The 22992-nt window shown below is 51.2% G+C and overlaps 1 protein-coding gene across 1 annotated transcript in view; it reads right to left on the reverse strand.

Annotated features, from left to right (window-relative positions):
* Positions 1 to 22992, reverse strand: part of ANKDD1B (ankyrin repeat and death domain containing 1B) — a 48219-nt gene that overhangs the window by 6719 nt on the left and 18508 nt on the right. Inside the window, exons 6-11 of the mRNA XM_062211969.1 lie at positions 21727 to 21825; positions 21001 to 21099; positions 11773 to 11871; positions 10180 to 10278; positions 8339 to 8437; positions 3659 to 3757 (exon numbers count right to left, since the gene is read on the reverse strand). Coding sequence (XP_062067953.1) covers positions 3659 to 3757; positions 8339 to 8437; positions 10180 to 10278; positions 11773 to 11871; positions 21001 to 21099; positions 21727 to 21825 — 594 coding nt within the window. The remainder of the gene's footprint in view (positions 1 to 3658; positions 3758 to 8338; positions 8438 to 10179; positions 10279 to 11772; positions 11872 to 21000; positions 21100 to 21726; positions 21826 to 22992) is intronic.

The raw sequence follows: 22992 nt of genomic DNA on the forward strand, positions 1-22992 counted from the left end.
TGTTAGACCATCCTGCCTCTGCCCAGTGGCAAGGGGCGTGAATGGTTACCACGTGGAGTGAGCAATAAGGGCTGTCTTGCCCACAACTAGGCACGAGCTGCCTGGAGCCCATACAGTGGCCTGTGCACATTACCAAAAGTGTACGCTTCTCAAATTCCAGCGCCTCACTCTGCAAGAGCCACGTCCTAGCTATTATGCAGGGGACAACTTCAATATCTTAGGACGATGGTTCCCATTTACTTTTCAAACGTCCCGTGAAGAATTAGCTTAGGGACCCTGGATAAAAAATGAAACTCATGGTCAAAAAAAAACCCCAGGGGGTGGGCATCTGGCACTGTGCTTAAGAGTTCCCTTGGCAAAACAGCTCAGGTTTTATTGCCAACCGGGAACAGACAACCTCAATGCTGAACCGCACTGGACAAAGGGGCGAGGTCCCCTGCTGAGGTGTGTGGGTCGCCATCTCAGGCCGCCTGGAGGACCTGGGCTCCCTGTGCTACTCCCAGGGAATGGGCTCTGCTCAGCAGTCTGCCGTCAGAGCCCCAGGGTGGGCTGTGTTTGCAGCACGCCCACGGTGACCTTGCTCCCCACCCCTACCCAGCCTCTGGCAGGGAGGGGACGGTGGTGGCAGGGGCTGTGTTTGCAGCACACCCACGGTGACCTTGCTCCCGCCCCTACCCAGCCTCTGGCAGGGAGGGGAGACGGTGGTGGCAGGGGCTGTGTTTGCAGCATGCCCACGGTGACCTTGCTCCCCGCCCCTACCCAGCCTCTGGCAGGGAGGGGAGACGGTGGTGGCAGGGGCTGTGTTTGCAGCATGCCCACGGTGACCTTGCTCCCCGCCCCTACCCAGCTGCTGGCAGGGAGGGGAGACGGTGGTGGCAGGGGCTGTGTTTGCAGCATGCCCACAGTGACCTTGCTCCCCGCCCCTATCCAGCCGCTGGCAGGGAGGGGACGGTGGTGGCAGGGGCTGTGTTTGCAGCACGCCCACGGTGACCTTGCTCCCGCCCCTACCCAGCCGCTGGCAGGGAGGGGAGACGGTGGTGGCAGGGGCTGTGTTTGCAGCACGCCCACGGTGACCTTGCTCCCCGCCCCTACCCAGCCGCTGGCAGGGAGGGGACGGTGGTGGCAGGGGCTGTGTTTGCAGCATGCCCACGGTGACCTTGCTCCCGCCCCTACCCAGCCGCTGGCAGGGAGGGGAGACGGTGGTGGCAGGGGCTGTGTTTGCAGCACGCCCACGGTGACCTTGCTCCCCGCCCCTACCCAGCCGCTGGCAGGGAGGGGACGGTGGTGGCAGGGGCTGTGTTTGCAGCATGCCCACGGTGACCTTGCTCCCGCCCCTACCCAGCCGCTGGCAGGGAGGGGAGACGGTGGTGGCAGGGGCTGTGTTTGCAGCACGCCCACGGTGACCTTGCTCCCCGCCCCTACCCAGCCGCTGGCAGGGAGGGGACGGTGGTGGCAGGGGCTGTGTTTGCAGCATGCCCACGGTGACCTTGCTCCCGCCCCTACCCAGCCGCTGGCAGGGAGGGGACGGTGGTGGCAGGGGCTGTGTTTGCAGCATGCCCACGGTGACCTTGCTCCCGCCCCTACCCAGCCGCTGGCAGGGAGGGGAGACGGTGGTGGCAGGGGCTGTGTTTGCAGCATGCCCACAGTGACCTTGCTCCCACCCCTACCCAGCCTCTGGCAGGGAGGGGAGACGGTGGTGGCAGGGGCTGTGTTTGCAGCATGCCCACGGTGACCTTGCTCCCCACCCCTACCCAGCCTCTGGCAGGGAGGGGAGACGGTGGTGGCAGGGGCTGTGTTTGCAGCACGCCCACGGTGACCTTGCTCCCACCCCTACCCAGCCTCTGGCAGGGAGGGGAGACGGTGGTGGCAGGGGCTGTGTTTGCAGCATGCCCACAGTGACCTTGCTCCCACCCCTACCCAGCCTCTGGCAGGGAGGGGAGACGGTGGTGGCAGGGGCTGTGTTTGCAGCATGCCCACGGTGACCTTGCTCCCCACCCCTACCCAGCCTCTGGCAGGGAGGGGAGACGGTGGTGGCAGGGGCTGTGTTTGCAGCATGCCCACGGTGACCTTGCTCCCGCCCCTACCCAGCCGCTGGCAGGGAGGGGAGACGGTGGTGGTAGCAGCAGCACTCTAGGCATGGTGAACGCCGAGGACCAAGCCACATGGCATTTTATTTTGCCTTCCTGGGAGACTCGAGATGTGTGTCTTCATTCTCTCTCTCGGTATTTGTTAACTTTCTTTTTTGTTTTTAAATCTCAGAGAGAGGTGTGTTTAGCAGACACAGCTGTAATATTCAGCAAAACTTTGTCAATTGGCACTGTTTAGAAGTTTGTTAGCTGCATAAGCTCAATAAAACGTTGGTCTGGGCATTAAAAAAAATGATTCCCTTGGCACACCCTCATCCCATGTCAGAGGGCCTGGGTTTGAGTTCCAGCTCTACTTCCTACCCACCTTCCTGCTGATGTCACCCTGGAATGCAGCTCAAGTACTTGGGTCCCTGATAACCATGTAGGTTTGGCCTGCCCTAACCCTGTCTGTTGCAGGCATTTGGGGAAGAACCAGTAAATGAAGGATCTCCCCTCGCCCCTCTTTCTGTCTCTCTCAAATTAAATTTTTTTAAATAACCCAGAAGTTGTTTCAATCTTAGAAACCTGTATGTCTGTCCTTAGAGATCTATAAACATATCGCACAATCCTCGTCCTAGATGGCTGCCACAGCACACTTCCCCCACTCCAACACTGGGGTTACCGTCCAGGCACCAAGACGCAGGGAACATGGAAAATTAGTGGTGGAAGTAATCAGCCCCAAACCCAAAAGAGACAGTAATGCAATTAAGAAGAACTGGGTTTTCCAGGCATCGACCAAGCCTCTAATTGTATGCTGTCTCAATTTTGGCCTGCAAAACCTTTTGAATCACCATAATTAGCCTATTTGGGGAACATTTTCAAGCTGTGAGCAAACCTCAGAGGGGCGGAGGCTGGAGTGGGTCCAAACACCCTGCCCTGCCTTGGGCTGAGAAGGCTTCTGGAAAAGTCCAATCCACCTGAAACCTGGGCTCCTTTCTTCCTAGCCAGACTTAAATTCAGCTTGGAAACGTTATCTCTAGTAACAGTCACAGGCAGGAAGGGTCGTTCTTTCATGCACTAAATATGTGTCAGAGCCCACTTTGTGCCAGACCCCAGAAAGAGAGAGGGTGAAGGAAAGAACCTGGAGAAGATCTCCAAGCAGGCCAGCACAGCTCGGGCACCCTGTGAACCCATGCCTCACGCTACAGACCCTAGCCCTCAAAATGGCCATGGGAGCACTGCACAGCAACAGAGAAGTAGAATAAACCACACAAGGAAGGTCAGGACTGACGTGGCAGGTGGCCTAAGGAACCAACCTGGAGCTATGGGTGGCGGCACTCACCCTCCTTGCTGGGTCTGTTCCCCAAATCGTCCACAAGGGGCCGGGGCTACTTTCATGATTAGAAAGGAGTGGCAGGCACAGAAAAGTGAGCTCTCTTACCGTGACTTCAGGGGGAAAGCCAGCAGCGTGGGCTGTGGAATGGGAAGCTGCTGAGCTCAGCGCTGGGGCACTGGGATGAGGACTGGCTCATGACTGGGAGCAGCCCCTCTCCCAGCCGACAGCCACGGGAAGCAACAGCAAAGGCAATCACCTTGTCCACGGCCTTCAAGTCGCAGCCTGCCTGCAGCAGGGTCTCCACCAGTTCCACGTCCCCAAGGTCGGCGGCCACGTGTAGTGGGGTTTGCTGCCTCTGCCATGGGAGATTAAGAAAACTTCAAGGAGCGCAATAAGGAGGGGGCTTCACAGTGAAAGGGCAGGGCCAGGAAAAGTGTCCCACAGACTCAGGAAGAGAGTGGTGTCACAGGTTTAAACGATACAGGGACAGGCATCATAGCAACGAAAAACTGAGGGAAGCGCAAGTGAACTGTGCTAATCTATATGCTGGAAAGTAGGCAACCCTGAAATGACACCAGCGTGGGGCACCAGGAGCAACTTCACGGAGAACGGGCATGAATGATGGCTGCCAGGGCCTGGGAGCAGGGAGAGGGGCTGCTGTTTAGCAGGTTCAAGATCTTAGTTTGGGGAGAGGGCAAAGTTCTAGAAGTAGACAGTGGCAATAGTGACACAAAAATGTGAATAATTAACACCTCAGAACTGTATGCTTAAAAATGGTTACAGGCCGGCGCCGTGGCTCAATAGGCTAATCCTCTGCCTGCGGTGCCAGCACACCGGGTTCTAGTCCCGGTCAGGGTGCCAGATTCTGTCCCGATTGCCCCTCTTCCAGGCCAGCTCTCTGCTGTGGCCAGGGAGTGCAGTGGAGGATGGCCCAAGTGCTTGGGCCCTGCACCCCATGGGAGACCAGGAGAAGCACCTGGCTCCTGCCTTCGGATCAGCGCGGTGCGCCGGCTGCAGCATGCCAGCAGCGGCGGACATTGGAGGGTGAACCAACAGCAAAGGAAGACCTTTCTCTCTGTCTCTCTCTCTCTCTCTCTGTCCACTCTGCCTGTCCAAAAAAAAAAAAAAAAACCAAACCAAAACAAAAAAAAAACTAATAAAAAAATGGTTACAATGGTAAATTTTGCATACTTTACCACAATAAAAAATGACTTTAAAAGGCAGAAAGACAAAGTCACAGAGAATACCCCGATCTGTTGGGTCAGCCCCCAGATGCCCCAGTTTAGGGTCAAAACCAGGAGCCTAGAGCCAGCACTAAGGCTTGGCAGGTAAAGCCATTGTCTGTAGTGCCAGCATACCATATGGGCACCAGTTCGAATCCCAGCTGCTCCACTTTTGATCCAGCTCTCTGCTATGGCCTGGGAAAGCAGTAGAGCATGGCCCAAGTCCTTGGGCCCCTGCACCCAGGTGGCAGACCCGGAAGAAGCTCCTGGCTCCTGACATCGGACCAGCGTAACTCCGACCCTTGCAGCCATCTAGGGAGTGAGCCAGCAGATGGAAGACCTCTCTCTCTGCCTCTGCCTCTCTGTAACTCTGCCTTCAAATAAATGAATAAATCTTAGGAAAAAAACGGGGGGGGGGGGCGGCGCCATGGCTCACTTGGTTAATCCTCTGCCTGCGGCGCCAGCATCCCATATGGGCACCAGGTTCTAGTCCCTGTTGCTCCTCTTCCAGTCCAGCTCTCTGCTGCAGCCCGGGAGGGCAATGGAGGATGGCCCAACTGCTGGGCCCCTGCACCCGCATGGGAGACCAGGAAGAAGCACCTGGCTCCTGACTTTGGATCGGTGCAGTGCTGGCCATGGCGGCCATTTGGGGAGTGAACCAACGGAAGGAAGACCTTTCTCTCTGTTTATCTCTCTTACTGTCTAACTCTGCCTGTCAAATAAAAAAAAAAAAAATGGGAGCCTGGTATTCAGCTGGAGTCAGGAGTGGCTCCAGGACCAAACCCAAGCATTCCAGTGTGGGGCACAGGCATCCCAAGCAGCATCCTAACTGCCACACCAAATGCCCCCCCAGAGGTTATTTTGAAATGTGAAGTGCCTATAACATTAAAAACCTTAGGAAACAATAACACTTTATTTAGCGGAGCTTAATTAAAATATAAACATACAGGGAACAGACCTTCTGCCAGCAGTTTGGACACCCAGGTCCTGTACCTGAGTACTGGGTTCAGGTCCCAGTCCCAGCTCTTGACTCCAGCTCCCTGCTAATGCAGACCCTGGGAGGACGGCTCAAGTACCTGGGTCCCTGCCACCCACGTCGGAGAGCCAGACTGACTTCCTGGTTCCCAGCTGCAGCCTGGCCTGGCTCTAGCCATTGCAAGCCTTTGGGGAGTGAACCAGTGGACAAAAGAATCAAACTCCCTCTCTCTTCCCCCAGCCTCTCACAAAATAAACAAACAGAAGCGAAGGAAACCCCTCAGTGAAGCCATCAGTGGTAATTTCTGGATGTTTTTCTCTGTTGTCTAAGCCTCTGTATCATAATACATGAAGATGTACAGGACTTCTTTCTTATCGAGAAGGTGAGTTTCAAAAGAAACACGTGAAATCATACACAAACATCACCCAAGTGAACGTCATGGAGAGGAAAGCCGATCGCAGGCAGAAAGGAGCCTTGCACACGATCCAGAGATGGAGGCAACCTCCCCGGGTCACGGAGCACGGAGCCCAGGCGCTTCCTGCCTGAGCACAGGACCCACTTGCTTGAGGTGAGGGCGTGATTATCCAAGAGCTGTTACTAGAGGTCCACCCACGTGTGGCTGTGCACCCTCTGGGCAATCCACCAAGACACTGTTAGCTAGGAAGACAGAAGTTAGCCCAGGTGTGTGGGGGGCCAGAGCACAGCAGAGCAGCCTCGGGCAGCCATGGAAGCAGCCCAGCATTTTACACCCGAGTCCTGCCCCTACCCCAGCAACCTGACAGGTGGGCCCTGCCTTCCTCCAAGGAAAGCTCCCCTGAAAGAATCCCCTCTGCTCAGCACCACATGGGTTACCCAGCCTGGTAACACCGGGCAATAGAACCTTCATAGCCGGGGCCAGCACTGTGGTGTAGTGGGTAAAACCACCACCTGCCATGCCAGCATCCCACATGGGTGCTGTTTGAGTCCTGGCTGTTCTACTTCTGATCCAGCTCTCTGTTAATGTGCCTGGGAAATCAGCAGAAGATGGCCCTAGAGCTTGGGCCCCTGTACCCTCGTGGGAGACCCAGAAGAAGCTCCAGGCTCCTGGTTTTAGATCAGCCCACCTCTGGCCATAGTGGTCATTTGGAGAGTAAATCAGCGGATAGAAACATACTCTCTTTCTTTCTCTCTTTCCCTCTGCCTCTCTAACTCTGCCTTTCAAATAAATAAGATAAATCTTTAAAAAAAAATCTTCACAGCCTTCCCCCTAGTCTGACAGCAGTGAGTAGTAAAACCTAGGGAGACATTTTCCTTAATCCATGCTCAGCGAAGCCTTTGGCCAGGAGAAGCAGGAGCAGGGGGAGGAGAGACGGCGAGAAGAATTAAGCCCCCCACCTTTCCCCATTCCCTTACAAGCCCCAGTCTGAACGTAGACTACATGCTCAGCTCTCGGCCCCCCTGAGCCATCCTCCTGGCCTGTTCTCTCCGTTAAACCATGGGACCGGATCTCCCTCATGGATGCAGGGGCCCAGCCATCTTTTGCTGCTTTTCCCGGGCCATGAGCAGAGAGCTGGATCAGAAGTGGCGCATTTGGGACTTGAACCAGCACCCACCTGGGATGCCAGAGTTGCAGATGGCGGCTTTACCCACTAGGTCATAAAGCCAGCCCTGCCCAATTCGTCGACAGATGCCTCACCCCGTGAAACCTTGCTACTATGCTTACAAGTATTCTATCTCACGGCTGAATTATTTCTTGTGTGAAGACAAGAACCTGTGTTGCAGCCATCTCTGCTAACACTACCACACCCACTGACACATGGCCCAACGTCTACACCAGCATGGAACAGAGGGACGGGCATCACACCTCGGGGCCGATAAACACTACTCTGCCACGCTGTCTGACCCTGAAGCTGGAAACGCAGCCAAGAGCGCTCTCGCTTTGGTGGAAGCAACAAACACATTCAAGTTGCTTTGCTTACTTGTGTTTTATCTTATTTTATATGTATACTCCTGGTCTGAGAAAATGGCTGACACAGCTAAGTCCAGACGCGTAACAGAAGGCAAGCGTCACACATGCTCCTTCGAGAGTTCATGTGGTCAGTAAACTGACCACAGGGCCTGTATACCTAGCAAACACTTTCCCCTAGGCAGGATAGGAGTACCTGAGTATCTTCAGTAACAAAAGGTGTCTTCCACCCAAGCTTTGGGGGCACTGAAAGACCAAGGTGGGGCTGGAGGAGACTGTAGGGCTGGGCGTGGGCCCGGCTTCACAGTGGAAGGGCTGAGGGCTACTGGCCTGGGGCAGGCCTCCCCTCCTGCCTGCCCCCCACATTTCCATTTCCACCCAGAGGGAGACTTTGCTTTCAGGGGGCTTTGATTCTGCTGCGGTTGATTAAATCCCAGGTGACTTTGACTCCAAGAGGTCATGTTTGCTTTGGGCAAAGGAAGCCACATTTGTCCTCTGTGCAGAGTCCCCTGTGGCAGGGGGCAGGGGTGGCTGCTGATCTCAGGGTCTCTGGCAAGCTCCTGCTGAGCTGCCCGTCTAGGGGACCAGTGAGCTGACCAATGAGGACGCCTTGCCCTGGTCCTGGCCAAGCCCGCGTGTATGTATGTGTGTGTGGCTGGCGGGGGTGAGGTGGCAGGCTTTTACAGAAGGGAAGGGTTAGAAAGAACGCACATACTCCCCAAGGGTATCCAGGGCCCCTCAACCCTGACCAGAACTCCACAACACTCTTGGGGCTCTGACGTGCCAGCTTACCTGACTGAGGACATTGGTGTCGTGCTGCGCTTGTAGTAAGCTGGTCACTATGGCCATGTGGTTGTGGGTCACCGCTAGGTGCAGAGGGGACTCCGTGGGCTACAGAGAGGAACACCAGCATCAGCCCCAGAGATTCTGGCCTCGGCAGTCCCTAAGCAGCAACTCCAGCAGGTGTCAGCAACCTTGGCCATCGAGGCTGCCACGCAGACCTGCTCGACCCTTCGCCCCTCTGGAACTGTATCCTGTGCACCTGCTGTGGGCCAGGCCCTTTTCAGGGTGCCAGAGATTTAATGGTGAACAAAGCCCATTCTCGGGAATCCTTTTAAAGTCACACAAGAAATGTGCAATTACAAATCGTCGGGGAGCAAGTGTGAGGTGGGAGGATAGGACAGCACCAGCAGGGAGCTCAGGCAGTGTTAGGCTGAGCTGAGGGGCAGTGGGAACCACCCCAGGGGAAGAGAGCCTACATTTCTTGCACTGTGGAACTGAGAGCCCCTACTCCCCAGAGCACCTGCTCTCCCAGGTGAGCTCAAGAGCCGTATGCAGCCTGCTCCCCATCTCCTCATCTGGGGCCAAACTGCCTGTCTTCCTGGCCACACCTTCCGCCCTCACCCATCCCCATGCGGGGCTCCTGCCAGGTCCACACACACCTCCACCACACAGAGTACCGGGGGCAGCCCCAGACAAAATGTGGGCGGGAGAGGAACAGCTGGGCAGGGAGGGAAGGAAAAAGCAAAGAAGTGAAGGAGCGAGAGAGGGTAAGTGGAGAAGGAGGCAGCCCTGTGCGAGGGTGGGGGCCGAGGACCAGTGAGTGGCCCGAATGCAAGCTAACGTGACCTTCAGCGCCAGGAGAACTCAGCTGCGTTCCAGACACAGGTGATGCTGTCCAGGCACATCCAGTCCCTCCTTTATCACGAGGACAGAAAAGATCAGAAGCCACCCCACGGCCATGGAGCAAGGACATGCGGAAACAGGACTTGAACCCAGACCTTTCTGCCCCTCCACCTGCAGTAGCCAGGGTGGGGAGGCCAGCAGCACCCTGAGGACAAGGCGGGTGGGGGCACCATGGTGAGAAGTCGAGCACCGGGTGGGGGGGGGCAGACACCACGAGGGAGGTCAGGGGTACTGTGCAGACCCAGCCATGGCTTCCCATGTGGCCTCCCCTGCTGAGGAAGCAGCCTCCTGTGGGCAGTTTCCCTGCCAGGGCGGCTGCCGCAGTGGGGCCCAGCACTGTCCAAGAGCGAGCGAGTCCAGAGCCAGAGCCCAGCGCTGTGTGCCACAACTGTGATGCAGTCCACACCACAGCTCTGCGCCGAGTTAACGCACTAAATAGCAGGGTCTCAGGAAATAATGTCCTCAGAGGAGGAAAGAACCTGGCAAACAGGGGCGCTTCCCACCTCATCCCAGCAGAGGGCCCTGCTAATTCCAAGGCCAGGTCCAATTCCTGCAGCTCTAAGGCAGGATAACAGAGGGACTTCCCACAGGAAAACACGGCTGCCCAGGGCAGGGAAAATGACCAGTCCTCTTCACGTCCCCGGTGGCCTCATTATTTTCCCAAAAGACAACACTCATACAGAATTGCCCCTGGAGACTCAAAGCAAGCTTTAGTGCAGCAAAAATGAGAATTTCAAACGTCACGAATTCGTTCTGTTCAGAACTTCAATGGCCCTCAAATTCCCGTCTCAGATTTGACTTCTCAGGGTTAAGACTCAGCTTCCAGAAGGAGCCAGGCAGCCTTGCCAGGAGCCCCTCTGGGACGAGGGTGGTTGTGTGGGCACAACCACCAGCGGCGCTCCCCCAGGGCTGCCAGCGCCAAGGCCTGCATCATGGAAGAGACTTACATCTGGGCCCTGGTGCAGGTCCACCTTCTCTCGAAGAAGAAACTTAACGAGGGATATCTGGCCATTCCGGGCTGCAGTCTGCAAAGCGCTTATGTTGAGCTGAAAGGACAGCCAGAGGGCGGGGGAGGGGATCCAGTGAGGTCTGGCTCTATGCTGTTTGTCACATGGTAACCAGTTAACCCAGGGAAAGGGACAGCCAGTTACGAAAGAAAACCTAACGCGTCTCCCTCAAGTGTTGGAGCCCTGGGGACCACATGTGCAATGAACGAGCCTCTGAGTTCCTCCAAATTTCCTATGGAGCCCTGGCCCCACTGTGACAGAACTGGGTGGCTTAGATCACAAGGTGGGGCCTTCAACCTCAGGATCGGCACCAAGAAGACCAGAGAGCAGTAGGTCCTCCTGGCACCATGTGAGGGTACAGCAAGGAGAGCACCGTCTGCAAGCCTGAGAGATCTTACCAGAATCAACCCTGCCAGCGTCAAGTGCCAACCTCCAGAACTGGGAGAAATACAGGCTTGCTCGGAGGTCCCCAGTCCCCACCACCCAGGCCAATAGCAGGAAGAACTGCAGAATTGCAGCAGTGGGAACATGAGCCAGCACCCATATGGGCAGTGGCTTTATCCACTATGCCACAATGCCAGCCTCTAGAGCAGTGTCTTAACATAACTTCCCATGTGTGGGTGCAAGGAAAGTGACAAGTTGCTGTCCTAGAGGGTTGCACAAACGGGTACTCCCACCAGCAGGATATAAAGCATAAAACAGGACCTGTCCTCCTGAAAAGGTGCTGTTTAAACATTGTGCCAACATAAAGATGCCCAAGACATAACTGCAGTTAAAAAACACACAGACTACCACCACCATGGAAGTGAGTGCACAGGAGGTGCACCTGTGTGCTGGGCCGGTGGTGGGGGTGGAGAGCTCTGGGGAGAATAAAGAAACCAGTACCGAATGAGTTCTGAGGAGTGAAACCTAGCTGCAGGGTTCAGGAAGGTTTATCCAGTGGTACTACTCAAATGTTTAGGTCATGAGTTGTTTCCATCAAAAGTCAAAATTAATTAGAAAAACAGAAGAAAGAGGTCACGTGGACCTGTAGCCCCTGTGCAGTGAGAAGCTCAGGTCCTGGCATCTGACACAAGTGTAACCCCCACCCCCAGCCCCCAGCCCACCATCCCCTGTCAAACAATCCTGGACAACTTCCTCGACTTTTCAAACCATGGCTTTCTGACCTAAGAAAAGGAAGATAACAACACAGCCTCAGACAGCCCAGAGCACCAGGCAACCTGGGAAACGATGCCAGCGGCCGGCACCGAGCTTTAGCCAGCACACATCCTCTCCAGCACTGCTGTGCAAAGCAGGTGCAGCCAGGTGCTACAGAGAAGCCCCCCAGGACAAGAGGAGAGTCCTGTGTACAGGAAGTGACAGGTGCCCCACTGGCAAGAGACTCTTCCCCCAGAGAAAAGAAGAAACACTTGGAGAGAGTTAACTGGGCTCTCAGAGGTATATTACTCATGTTTACCAAGAAACATCATAAATATTAATCCCACAAAAACCCAGTGAGTAGAGCAATGCAGGGCCCAGTCTCGGGTCACCTACCTTATTTCTGACGTTGATGTCACTTCCCGCCTCCAGGAGCACTTGGCTGCATTCCTCGTGACCCCCCTGGACACTCAGGAAGAACGGTGTCTCTCCGTCCTGACAAAGAGAACTCAGTCAGCCTGACTGTCCCTGGTGAGGAACCAAAGCCCTGAGAAACAGCCCTCCCTGTTCCCACCCCACGCCCCGCTCTTGGTAACGGTCCCACTGAGCGAGCACCTCGGTGCCCACGTCTGCTGCTGAGACCACACGCCTTGGCCCACTTAGAGCACAGCACAGTCCCAAAGGTTGTGGCCATTCTATCCTCAGTTTACAGAGAAGTAAACTGAACCTCAGCTGAAAGGCCTTGGAGCCAGGGTGCAGGCTGTGAGCACCACAGCCCGCACTCCTGACAACTCCAGGCTACACCCTTCCCACTGTCCACCCCATCACACCCTCGCCCTGTACTGATGACACCCATAGACACCACTGTGCATGCTGGGATCCTAAGGCAGGGAGGACAAAGCCCTTCCCACAGGAAAGATCATCTCAGAAGCAGAGCTACAGCGCAAACTGGAAGTGCCCTTGTGCCAAGAACAGCCTTAACCTATCAAATGACCTAAAAGGTTGACTGTCTTAAAAAAGGAGTGTTGGGGCTGGCATTGTAGCACAGTGGGTTAAGCTGCTCAATGTAGTGTCAGCATCCCATATTGGCACAGGTTCAAGTCCCGGCTGCTCCACGTCTGATCCAGCTCCCTGCTAATGCACCTGGGAAAGCAGCTGCAGATGGCCCCAGTGCTTGGGCCCCTGCTCCCACGTGGGAAATCTGGATGAAGCTCCTGGTTTCTGGCTTCAGCCTGGCTCAGCCCTGGCCATAGCAGCTGTCTGAGGAATGAATCAGCAGATGGAAGATCTCTCTCCCTTTCTTTCTCTCTCTCTCCTCCTCCTCTCTCTCTCTCTTTCTCAGTGTGTATCTAACTCTGCCTTTAATATAAAAATTTTATGTCTTTTTAAAAATAAAAATTAAAAAAGAATGTCAATGTTTAAAAAAGTAATCTCGAGGCGGCAAGATGGCGGAATAGGCAGGAAGCACACTTAGTCCGGGGGGAGAGAAAGTTCAATATAAGTGGAGATACTGCAGTGTCAAGGAAGAGTAGGGGATGAAACAGCAGAGGAAACTCTTCCGGAACTAGTGATTCACAGTGGACCTGCGTGGAGAGCGTGGGAGCCCAAGTTCGGGACACCAGCGGCAGACTCAACGCACCAGCGCTGGAACGCGAGGTGAGCCGAACCTCAATAGCCCGAGATACCAGCAGGCAAGCGGAAAGAGGAGGCTAGAGGGAACGAGGCTTGAAACTCCGTGGGGAAAAGTTCACCAGGCTAACTAGAAGAGAGAGAAAAAAAAAAAATAAAAAAAGTGACTGATACGGACACAAGTTTCTCTCTCTCCGCTCACCTCTCACAGGCGAGCAAGACAGAGCAGGCGCCATTTTGGAAATACGTCATAAGCAGGGCGACCTCAGGTCTGCACCAGCCCTGAGCCTAGCAGAAAAACCTGACTCTGTGGGGAGGGGTGAAATAACAGGAGATTAGCATCTAACTTGGCAACCCAGTGGGAGACTGCAGGAGAACTGGAGCCCACACTGAGGGCAGCAGAGATTCCCTGTGTGGTCCTTGGGAAAGAGCTTCCGATCTCTGGCTCCTGTGGGTATATCATTTGCCTGCTAACTACCTCCAATTATGTTCAGCTGTGCGGAATTACTTCCCTTTTAAATCAAAAAAAGAAAGAGAGATTTACCACACCTAACCTGGGAGTGTCATCCTTGACACACCCTCAACCCTGAGGAACCAAACACAGCTCTCAGGCCACACTCATCTCAAGCCTCTAAGGCTCCACTGAAAGCAGACAGTCCACTTAATATAGAGCCATAGTGTAACAAGAAAAAACACCACAGTGAAGAAACCAAATATCTCCAACATGCCAAACAACAAACGCAAAAACCAAGCTAACAAGAACAAGGAAGAAACTATGACGCCCCCAAATGAAAAAGACACCCCAATTCAAGATTATGAAGATGATGAGATCGAAGAAATGCAAGAAGCAGATCTCAAAAAATTGATAAGAACATTAAGAAGTTCTCAAAAACAAATTCTTGAACTACAGAAATCCTTCATGGACAAGATAGAAAATCTCTCTCGTGAAAGTGAAATATTAAGGAGGAATCAAAATGAAATGAAACAACTAGTGGAACAAGAAACTCTGATAGTGACGAGAAATCATAATGAAATGAAGAATTCAATAGATCAAATGACAAACACATTAGAGAGCCTTAAAAACAGAATGGGCGAAGCAGAAGAGAGAATATCAGACTTAGAAGACAGAGAACAGGAAAGGAAACAGGCAAAGCAAAGAAAAGAAGAAGAAATTAGAAATCTAAAAAATATTGTCAGGAATTTACAGGATACTATTAAAAAACCCAACATTCGGGTTCTAGGAGTTCCTGAAGGCATGGAGAGGGAGAAAGGATTAGAAGGCATTTTCAGTGAGATACTAGCAGAAAATTTCCCAGGTTTGGAGAAGGACAGAGGCATCTTAGTACAGGAAGCTTATAGAACCCCTAATAAACATGACCAAAAGAGATCCTCACCACGACATGTTGTAATCAAACTCACCACAGTGAAACATAAAGAAAAGATCCTAAAAGGTGCAAGAGAGAAACGTCGGATCACTCTTAGAGGATCTCCAATTAGACTCACAGCAGACTTCTCATCAGAAACCCTACAAGCTAGAAGGGAATGGCGAGACATAGCCCAGGTACTAAGAGAGAAAAACTGCCAGCCCAGAATACTATATCCTGCAAAGCTCTCATTTGTGAATGAAGGTGAAATTAAGACTTTTCATAGCAAACAGAAACTGAAAGAATTTGTTGCCACTCATCCTGCCCTGCAAAAGATGCTTAAAGATGTGTTACACACAGAAACACAGAAACATGGTCACCAATATGAAAGAAGGTAAAGGAAGGAAACCTCACAGCAAAAGATCACAGGAAGCTCAATTTCTCTTTGACATAGAATTAAACTCTGATGCTCTGTTAAAGCAATGTGTTCAAGTAATCTATTATGTTCTCTTGATGTCTGTTAAATTCTAATTGTTCAAAAACAGCTGAATTTTTATTAAGAGCTATGGGTTATTTAAATATGTGCTTTTTTCAAAAATTTGAATATCTGCTGCTCATAAAACTAAAGCGTTGTTGGTTCTGTGTTTAGCTGTCCTCCTATAGGTTCCTATGGACTTTTTCCAGCCACTTTTATTGTATTCAGTACTTTGGGATGGCTCTGTAAACAGATGAAGCCAATAATGTATTAACAGTACCAACTGAGAGAAAGTATGGTTAACTGAGGTTACTAAAAAGAAAAAGCAATTCAAATCAATTGGCAATCTACAAAAAGAGTTAAAGATTTTAAAAGCTATTATGAAAATTGATGTATTGGTCTATTATGCTATATTATATGTGTGTACATATTGTATGTCCACATGGGGAAATTTTATTAAGAGTTTTATTTTAAATGGCTTATAGATAAGATTGTCCATAAATTTAAGCTGCTAAAATCAATCAAAGATACATTTTAATTTGTGGGACCTGAATCTGTGTATCATATGTTTTAGACTTGTTGGTAGAAAGAAACTAAAAACATTTTAGATGGTTGTGCTTAAGTTTACTGGCTAAACAAACTACACCATGTTAGATATTTAAGAGGTGTTTTCAAATACATGATTCTTAAAATTTATAGAAGGCATTGGACCTTCTGGTAAATGTTTTCTTAAGTTGTTATCTAATGGTTGAAAAGGTTTGCTAAGTACTCATGTGATATTGCTATTGTCAGCAAGCGATCTAGGACTTGCTCCCTCATTTCTCTATTCTAAGCCCAACTTGTTCTTTCATTTCTCTATTCTCTTCAAGGTAGGAAACTAATTCTATTATGAAGGAATCTGTAGGATGCACAATTTAATCTTTAGACCTTATAAAAGACATGGCTAACATTTTTCTGCAATAGCATAGCCAAAATAAGAACTCAAATAATAATCTCATAGCTAGATTCACTTCGCCATCAGCGAAGTATACAGTAAGTAGAAAAAACCTCCCTTTCAGACCAAAGGGAAAGAAAGTTTTAAAGTGAGAATATAATTTTCCTCATGGGCATTGTCTACCTTAGAAAAACTACTACAGAACATGCCTGTGACTATAGACTTGTAGTTCAGGCCACCGAAGATTAGAGATGGGAAACGGGCACTCCCTTGACTTGCATCCTCTGGTCTGCTTTAACACAAACCAGGAGGAAAAGAAAGCTCGGCATCAGAAGCAATGGGTGGCAGGCCTATTAATGGCTGATCTGTACAGTGATCTGCCCTCAAGGAGACCCAACAGGCCAGTCCACTGCAGTGGCTTTCAATGTGGTAAGCCTGGGCTTCAGCAGAAGTCAGCTTGTGAAGAGCCCTGGCAGCTCTGCCAAGAGTTGGATCACTGGAAATGGACCTGCCCTGGAGTCGAAGGATGCCCAGGTCAGAGCCACAGATCTTATTGGCTCTAAGCTGAAAAGCCCTTCACTCAGCCCAACTTCCAAAGTGACCACTGCAGCTGAGGGGATGGTCAAGTAGGGTCAGCAACATTGCAGGCAGAACTGTAAATTTCTTGTTAGAGATGCCACCTGCCTTTACCTGGCCAGCTCTCCTCCCAGGCCAGCCAAGTAATGAAAGTCAACAGAGTGCCTTCCCCTAGGAGGTTCACACCTCCCTTAGGATATACCCCATGTGAAGAGATAGATAGGTCTGGGCCTCTGAATTTACAAGGCCTAAAGCCCACCAGATTATTATCAAGCCCCTTCTATCAGGTTCTATTTGCCTCTCAATCAGAAAACTTCATTGTAGCTTAGACAGCACCTTTCTTAGCTCCTCTAATAATGACTCTGTCCTTTGTTCTAGGCCCTGTCTAGTGCACTTGGGCCTCATTCCTTTGTAATCATAACCTCTACTCTACCACCAATGGCTCTACTCCCAACCTGTGTGTACTGATGGTCCTCTTCCCCACTTCATGCTGTAGAATTGTTCAAACCTGGTAAATGCCACTCTTAGGATCATTGGTTACTATCCTCACTCTGTCTTTTATGACCTTGTCTAAATATGATCAGAGTCGGTGAACTTGGAAGGCTTCCATAGCCTTGGCAACTCATGACGACAGCCTAGGATGGTTACTGGCGCCATAAACTAGAGTGTCAATTTGTTGGGTCAACAACAGGAGCCACTGTGCACTTGCTCCTCATGTGGGATCTCTGTCCTTAATGTGCTGTACATTGTGATTTAATGCTATAACTAGTACTCAAACAGTATGTTTCACTTTGTGTTTCTATGTGGGTGCAAACTGTTGAAATCTTTATACTAAATTGATCTTCTGTATATAAAGAGAATTGAAAATGAATCTTGATGCAAATGGAAGGGGAGAGGGAGCGGGAGGGGGGAGGGTTGCAGGTGGGAGGGAAGTTATTGGGGGGGGGAAGCCATTGTAATCCATAAGCTGTACACTGGAAATTTATATTCATTAAATAAAAGTTAAAAAAAAAAATAAAAAATAAAAAAGTAATCTCAGCACTTCACTTTCCTGAAACTTGGCATGAACACCAACAGGACAAAGTAAATTTAGGTTTTTTGTTTGTTTGTTTTTGTTTGTTTGTTTTGATATGCAGAGTTAGACAGTGAGAGACAGAGACAGAGAGAAAGGTCTTCCTTCCTTTGGTTCACCCCAAAATGGCCGCTACGGCTGGTGCATTGCGGCCAGCGCGCTGCGCTGATCCGAAGGCAGGAGCCAGGTGCTTCTCCTGGTCTCCCATGGGGTGCAGGGCCCAAGGACTTGGGCCATCCTCCACTGCACTCCCGGGCCACAGCCAAGAGCTGAACTGGAAGAGGGGCAACTGGGATAGAATCTGGCACCCTGACTGGGACTAGAACTCGGGGTGCTGGCGCTGCAGGCAAAGGATTAGCCAAGTGAGCCGCGGTGCCGGCCATGAATTTAGTTTTTACCATGACATAGAGGGAAAAAAAAGGAACTGATCTCACACGCGGTTCCCGAATATTCCTGGAAATGCTGGGGGGAAGCACACTTCTCTCCCTAACCAGCACCCTGAGACTTTATTCTGCTTAGCAGTGGTACTGGGTAAGCCCAGAGGGTCCAAGTCACCGCAAGTCAGATCAGAACAGCCTGCTAACAGGGAGGTGAATGTGGGAACCACGTCTCTGTCCCCCCACATTGCTTTTCCCAGATGCCTGGAGCAGCTGTTTACCAAAGAATTTCTACTCACAACACGTCTTCCCATTTTCCCAGAAAAAGAAATGCCAAAAGGCAAACCCAAGTGGGAAAAAATATTTTCAAAAGATGTGAAGGAAAGAATTCAAACTTTAACATATAAAAGAGTATAACAAGCATCCATATCTTTGACCCAATAATCTATATCTAAGAATATACCAAAAGGAAACAGTGAGAAACTCAAACTAAGGTTTATAAACTAAGATTTCCTTTGTATAGGATTAAGTATATCTTTTTGTCACATGATAGCACTGCCTACAATGAAGAAAGCCTGAAACAAGCTAATGTCCAAGAGCTAAAAACAGATAAACTTTGGGCAGCCACTAAAAAGAGATACTTATTCCTATACAAAGGAAACTGAAAGGATTTTATAATTTATAAATTCCTAGTCTAAGGCGCTGTGTTGCAGCCACAGGCGTGGGTGAGACAGTCTCCACACTGGTCTGGGCAGGTCAACCTCACCCAAGGTTGACCCCACGTGACTCATGTTTTATTTTCATCTTTACTTATTTACTTTCTTTTTTTATAGGTAGTGTGACAGAGAGAGACAGAGGTCTTCTCTCCACTGGTTTACTCCAAAAATTCCTGCAACAGCCAAGGTTGGGCCATTCCAAAGCCAGGATCCAGAAACTCAATACAGGTCTCTACATGGCTACCAGGGATCGAATACTTAAGCCATCACCTGCTGTCCCCTAAGGTGTACATTAGCAGGAAGTTAGAATCCAAAGTGAAGGTGGAAATTATTTTTTTTAAGATTCATTTATTTACTTGAGAGGCAGGGTTAGAGAGAGAGAGAGAGAGAGAGAGAGAGAGATCTTTCATCTGCTGGTTCATTCCCCAAATGGCCACAACTGCCAGAGCTGACTGATCTGAAGCCAGAAGCCAGGAGTGTTTTCTGGATGTCCCTTGTGAATGCAGGGGCCCAGGCACTTTGGCCATCTTCTACTGCTTTCCCAGGCCATTAGTAGGGAACTGGATCGGATGTGGAACAGCCAGGACTAGAACCCATATGGGATGCCAGCACCACAGGTGGATGCTTAACCTACTGCACCACAGTGCAGGCCCCAAAAGTGGTGAATGAACCAATATGGGACCTGGGTGTCCCAAGCAGTGTCATAACCACTGTGTCAAATGCTGAGCCCCGATTCATGATCTTTGAGTTTTCAACACTTCATTCTTCATTCAGGAAGACCCAATTCTTGTTTATTCAAGTGAATAAACCAGTTAAGCTGGCTCATTAAGCAGGTGGTGAGGAGAGTGAGCACAGAGGCTCCCCTGTGTCCTGGCCTTCATGAGCACTTGTTGACCACAAGGGAACAAGGGCAACAGCAAGGCAGGCGGTCTCCGTATCAGTGGGTCCCACACCGACAGACTCAAGTACCAGAGGGACGAAAAAATCAAAGAGAGACAGAGAAGGAGAGAGTGACTGTATCCATACTAAGCAGACACAGAGTTTTCTCTTGTTGTTATGTCCTAAACCATACAGTGTAGGAATGACTTGCACAGCATCTACACTGCATTAGATAAGATCAGCATTCTCGGGACTGGAGCATCACCCAACCTGGTATGTGCTGGGGGTCCCGGTACCAGGTCCGTAGACACTCAGGGATGACTGTATACACTGCTCATACTGCAACTGTATACCCTGCTCACGCTGATGCCAGCTAGGATCCATGGTAACACAACTACAGACACCCCCAGTCGCACACCCGTCACGGGCACCTGTGTGCTACGTGACACAGCCTATCCATTTAAACCTCTCTGTGGCTTTACAATGCCATCCTACAGATGAGGAAGCCAGGCCGTGAGGGTTAAGTAGCATGCCCATGACCCTTCGGCTAGAGTGCTGCACCCAAGTCAGACGCAGGCAGTCAGAGCCAGGGTGCATGGAACCAGGCTGGGGGCCTTCTCCAGACCCGGAGAGATACTCACTGGCCCAGGCATCACACGTGTGCCCCTTCCGAGCCTCTGACTCTCACTATGTTGCCACACCTGCTGTATTCATGACAGAGCCATCAGTTCTAAGCATAAATCATTTCACGTGTTCACAAGTCTGAGCGCTGAACATCTAGTCTTGTCCACCAGGAAGTAGACCTAACCTGGTTCCCATGGGAAGAACACTGCCCTGTATCAGAATGGGTGCTGGTACTCAGAAAATCTCAGAAATGGTGGTAGTGCACACTCTCAGGAAAGGCTGTGTCTCCAGCACCCTTGAAGGCACGGACATCAAGGCTCACAGCGAGGGGCAAGCATGTAGCCCGGCAGTTAGGAACCCTGCGTCCCATGTCAGTGTGCCTATGCTGGATGCCCAGCCGCAGCTTTTTAAATTTTTTTTAAAGATTTATTTATTTATTTGAAAGCCAGAGTTACACAGAGAGAAGGGGGGGTCTTCCATCTGCTGGTTCACTCCCCAGTTGGCCCCAACAGCCAGAGCTGCGCTGATCCGAAGCCAGGAGCCAGGAGCTTCTTCCAGGTCTCCCATGAGGGTGCAGGAGCCCAAGGACATGGGCCCAGCACCCAGTCGAGGTCTTCCACATGGGTGGCAGGGACCCAAGCACATAAACCATCGTCTGTTACCTCCCAGGGTGCAAATCAGCAGGAAGCTGGATTGGAAACAGAGCCAGGACTCAATCTCAGGGACTCTGATATGTGATGCAGGTATCCCAAGGGTGGCTTAACCCGCTATGTCACACACCTGCCCTTGCATGCCCTTCTAACCTACTAGGGCATATAGGAAACAAGCATTTTTGGAATGCGTTGGTAAGCGTACAAATATAACAGAGTACTGTGGGAAGCGCTGGAGAAAAGCAGCAGGAATCTTCGGGGTCATGGCTCTAACTGTTCTGTTCCCTGTTGAAGCCCCAGGCCCCGCCTGCAGTGAGTGCATCCGTACCTCATTGACCTCGTCCACTCCTCGCCACTGAGTCAGCAGCAGCTGCACAGCTGGGCTGTGCCCGCCCCTTGCCGCCAGGTGCAGGGCTGTGTTTCCCTCCTGCAACAGAGACGTACTTGCTGGAGTGCCAAGCCAGGACACCGCCCCCCTTGCATTTTTACTTTGTCCACAACTCTGGTGTAGTGTGTGGGCTGTCTCAGCCCAAGTTTTTAGGTGAAATTCATAAATCTCTACATTTAAAATGAGAAGACACAGCTGTCTGAAAGAAAAGTCATCCATACTTCTCATCAATAACTTTGCACACAAAAGAGATTCCGCTTAACCTATGTGAGAGCAAACTGAGACATAACTGGCACAGATGGCCAACAATGTAACGATGAGTGGAGCCCTTGACCCGCCATCCCACCTGGGATTTCTAAGACAACCATCAGGACATCCAGATATGTTGTCTTCTGGGCTCCCCACCCTAACCCACTCAGCAGGTGCTAGGTGTCCAGCAGGCTGCAGGGAAGAAGGGCAGGTTAGAGCAGGTGCCGGAGAACCTGAGGTCGGCCAGTTCACACACACCCATGGCGTGGAAGCTGCCGGTCAAGAGGCTCCATAGCGAACTCGTCGGAGTTCACCTGCACAGCCACGAGCCCCTGTGACCACCATGCATTAGCACATCCTCATCCACCTTCTACCCCTCACCACCACTGAAGAAACAGAGCCCAACTCCCAACTCACCTTGTCCTTCTCTGAAGAATGCAGATTGAGGAGGGTGAGTTTTTCTATCATTTCAACGTGGCCCCTCTCTGCCGCACAGAGAAATGGTTTTCTTCCTCTCTGAGGATCAATCACAACCGCAGTGTTTGTTACCCATTCGTGAAGAGCAGCAGCTGGCAACATTCTGAGGCCCACGTGGTCCTCCATCCCAGCCAGACAAGGTTCCTCTTTGAACTGGCAGTTTTATGACTCAAAGTCTATCCAGTGGTATGTTCACTAAAATCAACAGGAGACCCCTTGAGCACAGGTCAACATGAAACGGAAGGGAGAGATGAAACATCACCCACAGAAGAGGGTGGGAGAGAAGTGAGCAGGGTTCACCTGTTGGGAAGGGAACTTCACACAGGGGTTTCTGATGGTGGTCATTTCTCTAACTCTGCATTGCCAGTGGAGACCCCACCGCAAGAACCGAAATGTCATTCAAGAGAGAACTGCAGAAAACTCAATTTTGTAATTTGAGGCTTTTGGAAGGAGGAAAAGGAAGGTGGCATAGTGTGACTGAAGCACTGCCTCCAGTTAAAAGAGAAGAAAGCACTAGCAAACCGACCTGGTGTTTCTCAGGGAAGCTGAGCAAGGTGTGTGCACAGGCAGGAAAAGGCCCAGCCCCTTTATAAGAGAATTGAGTCAGTTTGGTCCTCCCCTCTCTCGTTGCTGCTGGTGAGCACTCTTGGTGCCCAAACAGCTGAAAGAGGAGGAGAAAGTGCTGAACTGATAAATGGCAAAAACAAAACCAACAAAAACTGTCTACAGAGGCCCCACAGGCATCTGTACGGGCGGACTTAAAGACAAGTTTGTTTAGATGTAAAAAACTTTTTTGGCCGGCATTGTAGCTCACTAGGCTAACTCTCCGCCTGCGGCGCTGGCACCCTGGGTTCTAGTCCTGGTCAGGGTGCCAGATTCTGTCCCAGTTGCCCCTCTTCCAGGCCAGCTCTCTGCTGTGGCCCGGGAAGGCAGTGGAGGGTGGCCCAAGTGCTTGGGCCCTGCACCCGCATGGGAGACCAGGAGGAAGCACCTGGCTCCTGGCTTCTGGCTTTGGATCGGTGCAGCGTACCAGCCGTGGTGGCCATTTGGGAGGTGAACCAATGGCAAAGGAAAACCTTTCTCTCTGTCTCTCTCTCGCTCGCTGTCTATAACTCTGCCTGTCAAAAAAAAAAAAAAAAAACTTTTTCAACCCACTCAGTGTTTTCCTGGGACTTTTTGAAGACCTTGAGTTTTTGTGCATGTGTG

The sequence above is a fragment of the Lepus europaeus genome, chromosome 15, assembly GCF_033115175.1.
Source record: "Lepus europaeus isolate LE1 chromosome 15, mLepTim1.pri, whole genome shotgun sequence".
NCBI classification, from domain to species: Eukaryota; Metazoa; Chordata; class Mammalia; order Lagomorpha; family Leporidae; genus Lepus; species Lepus europaeus.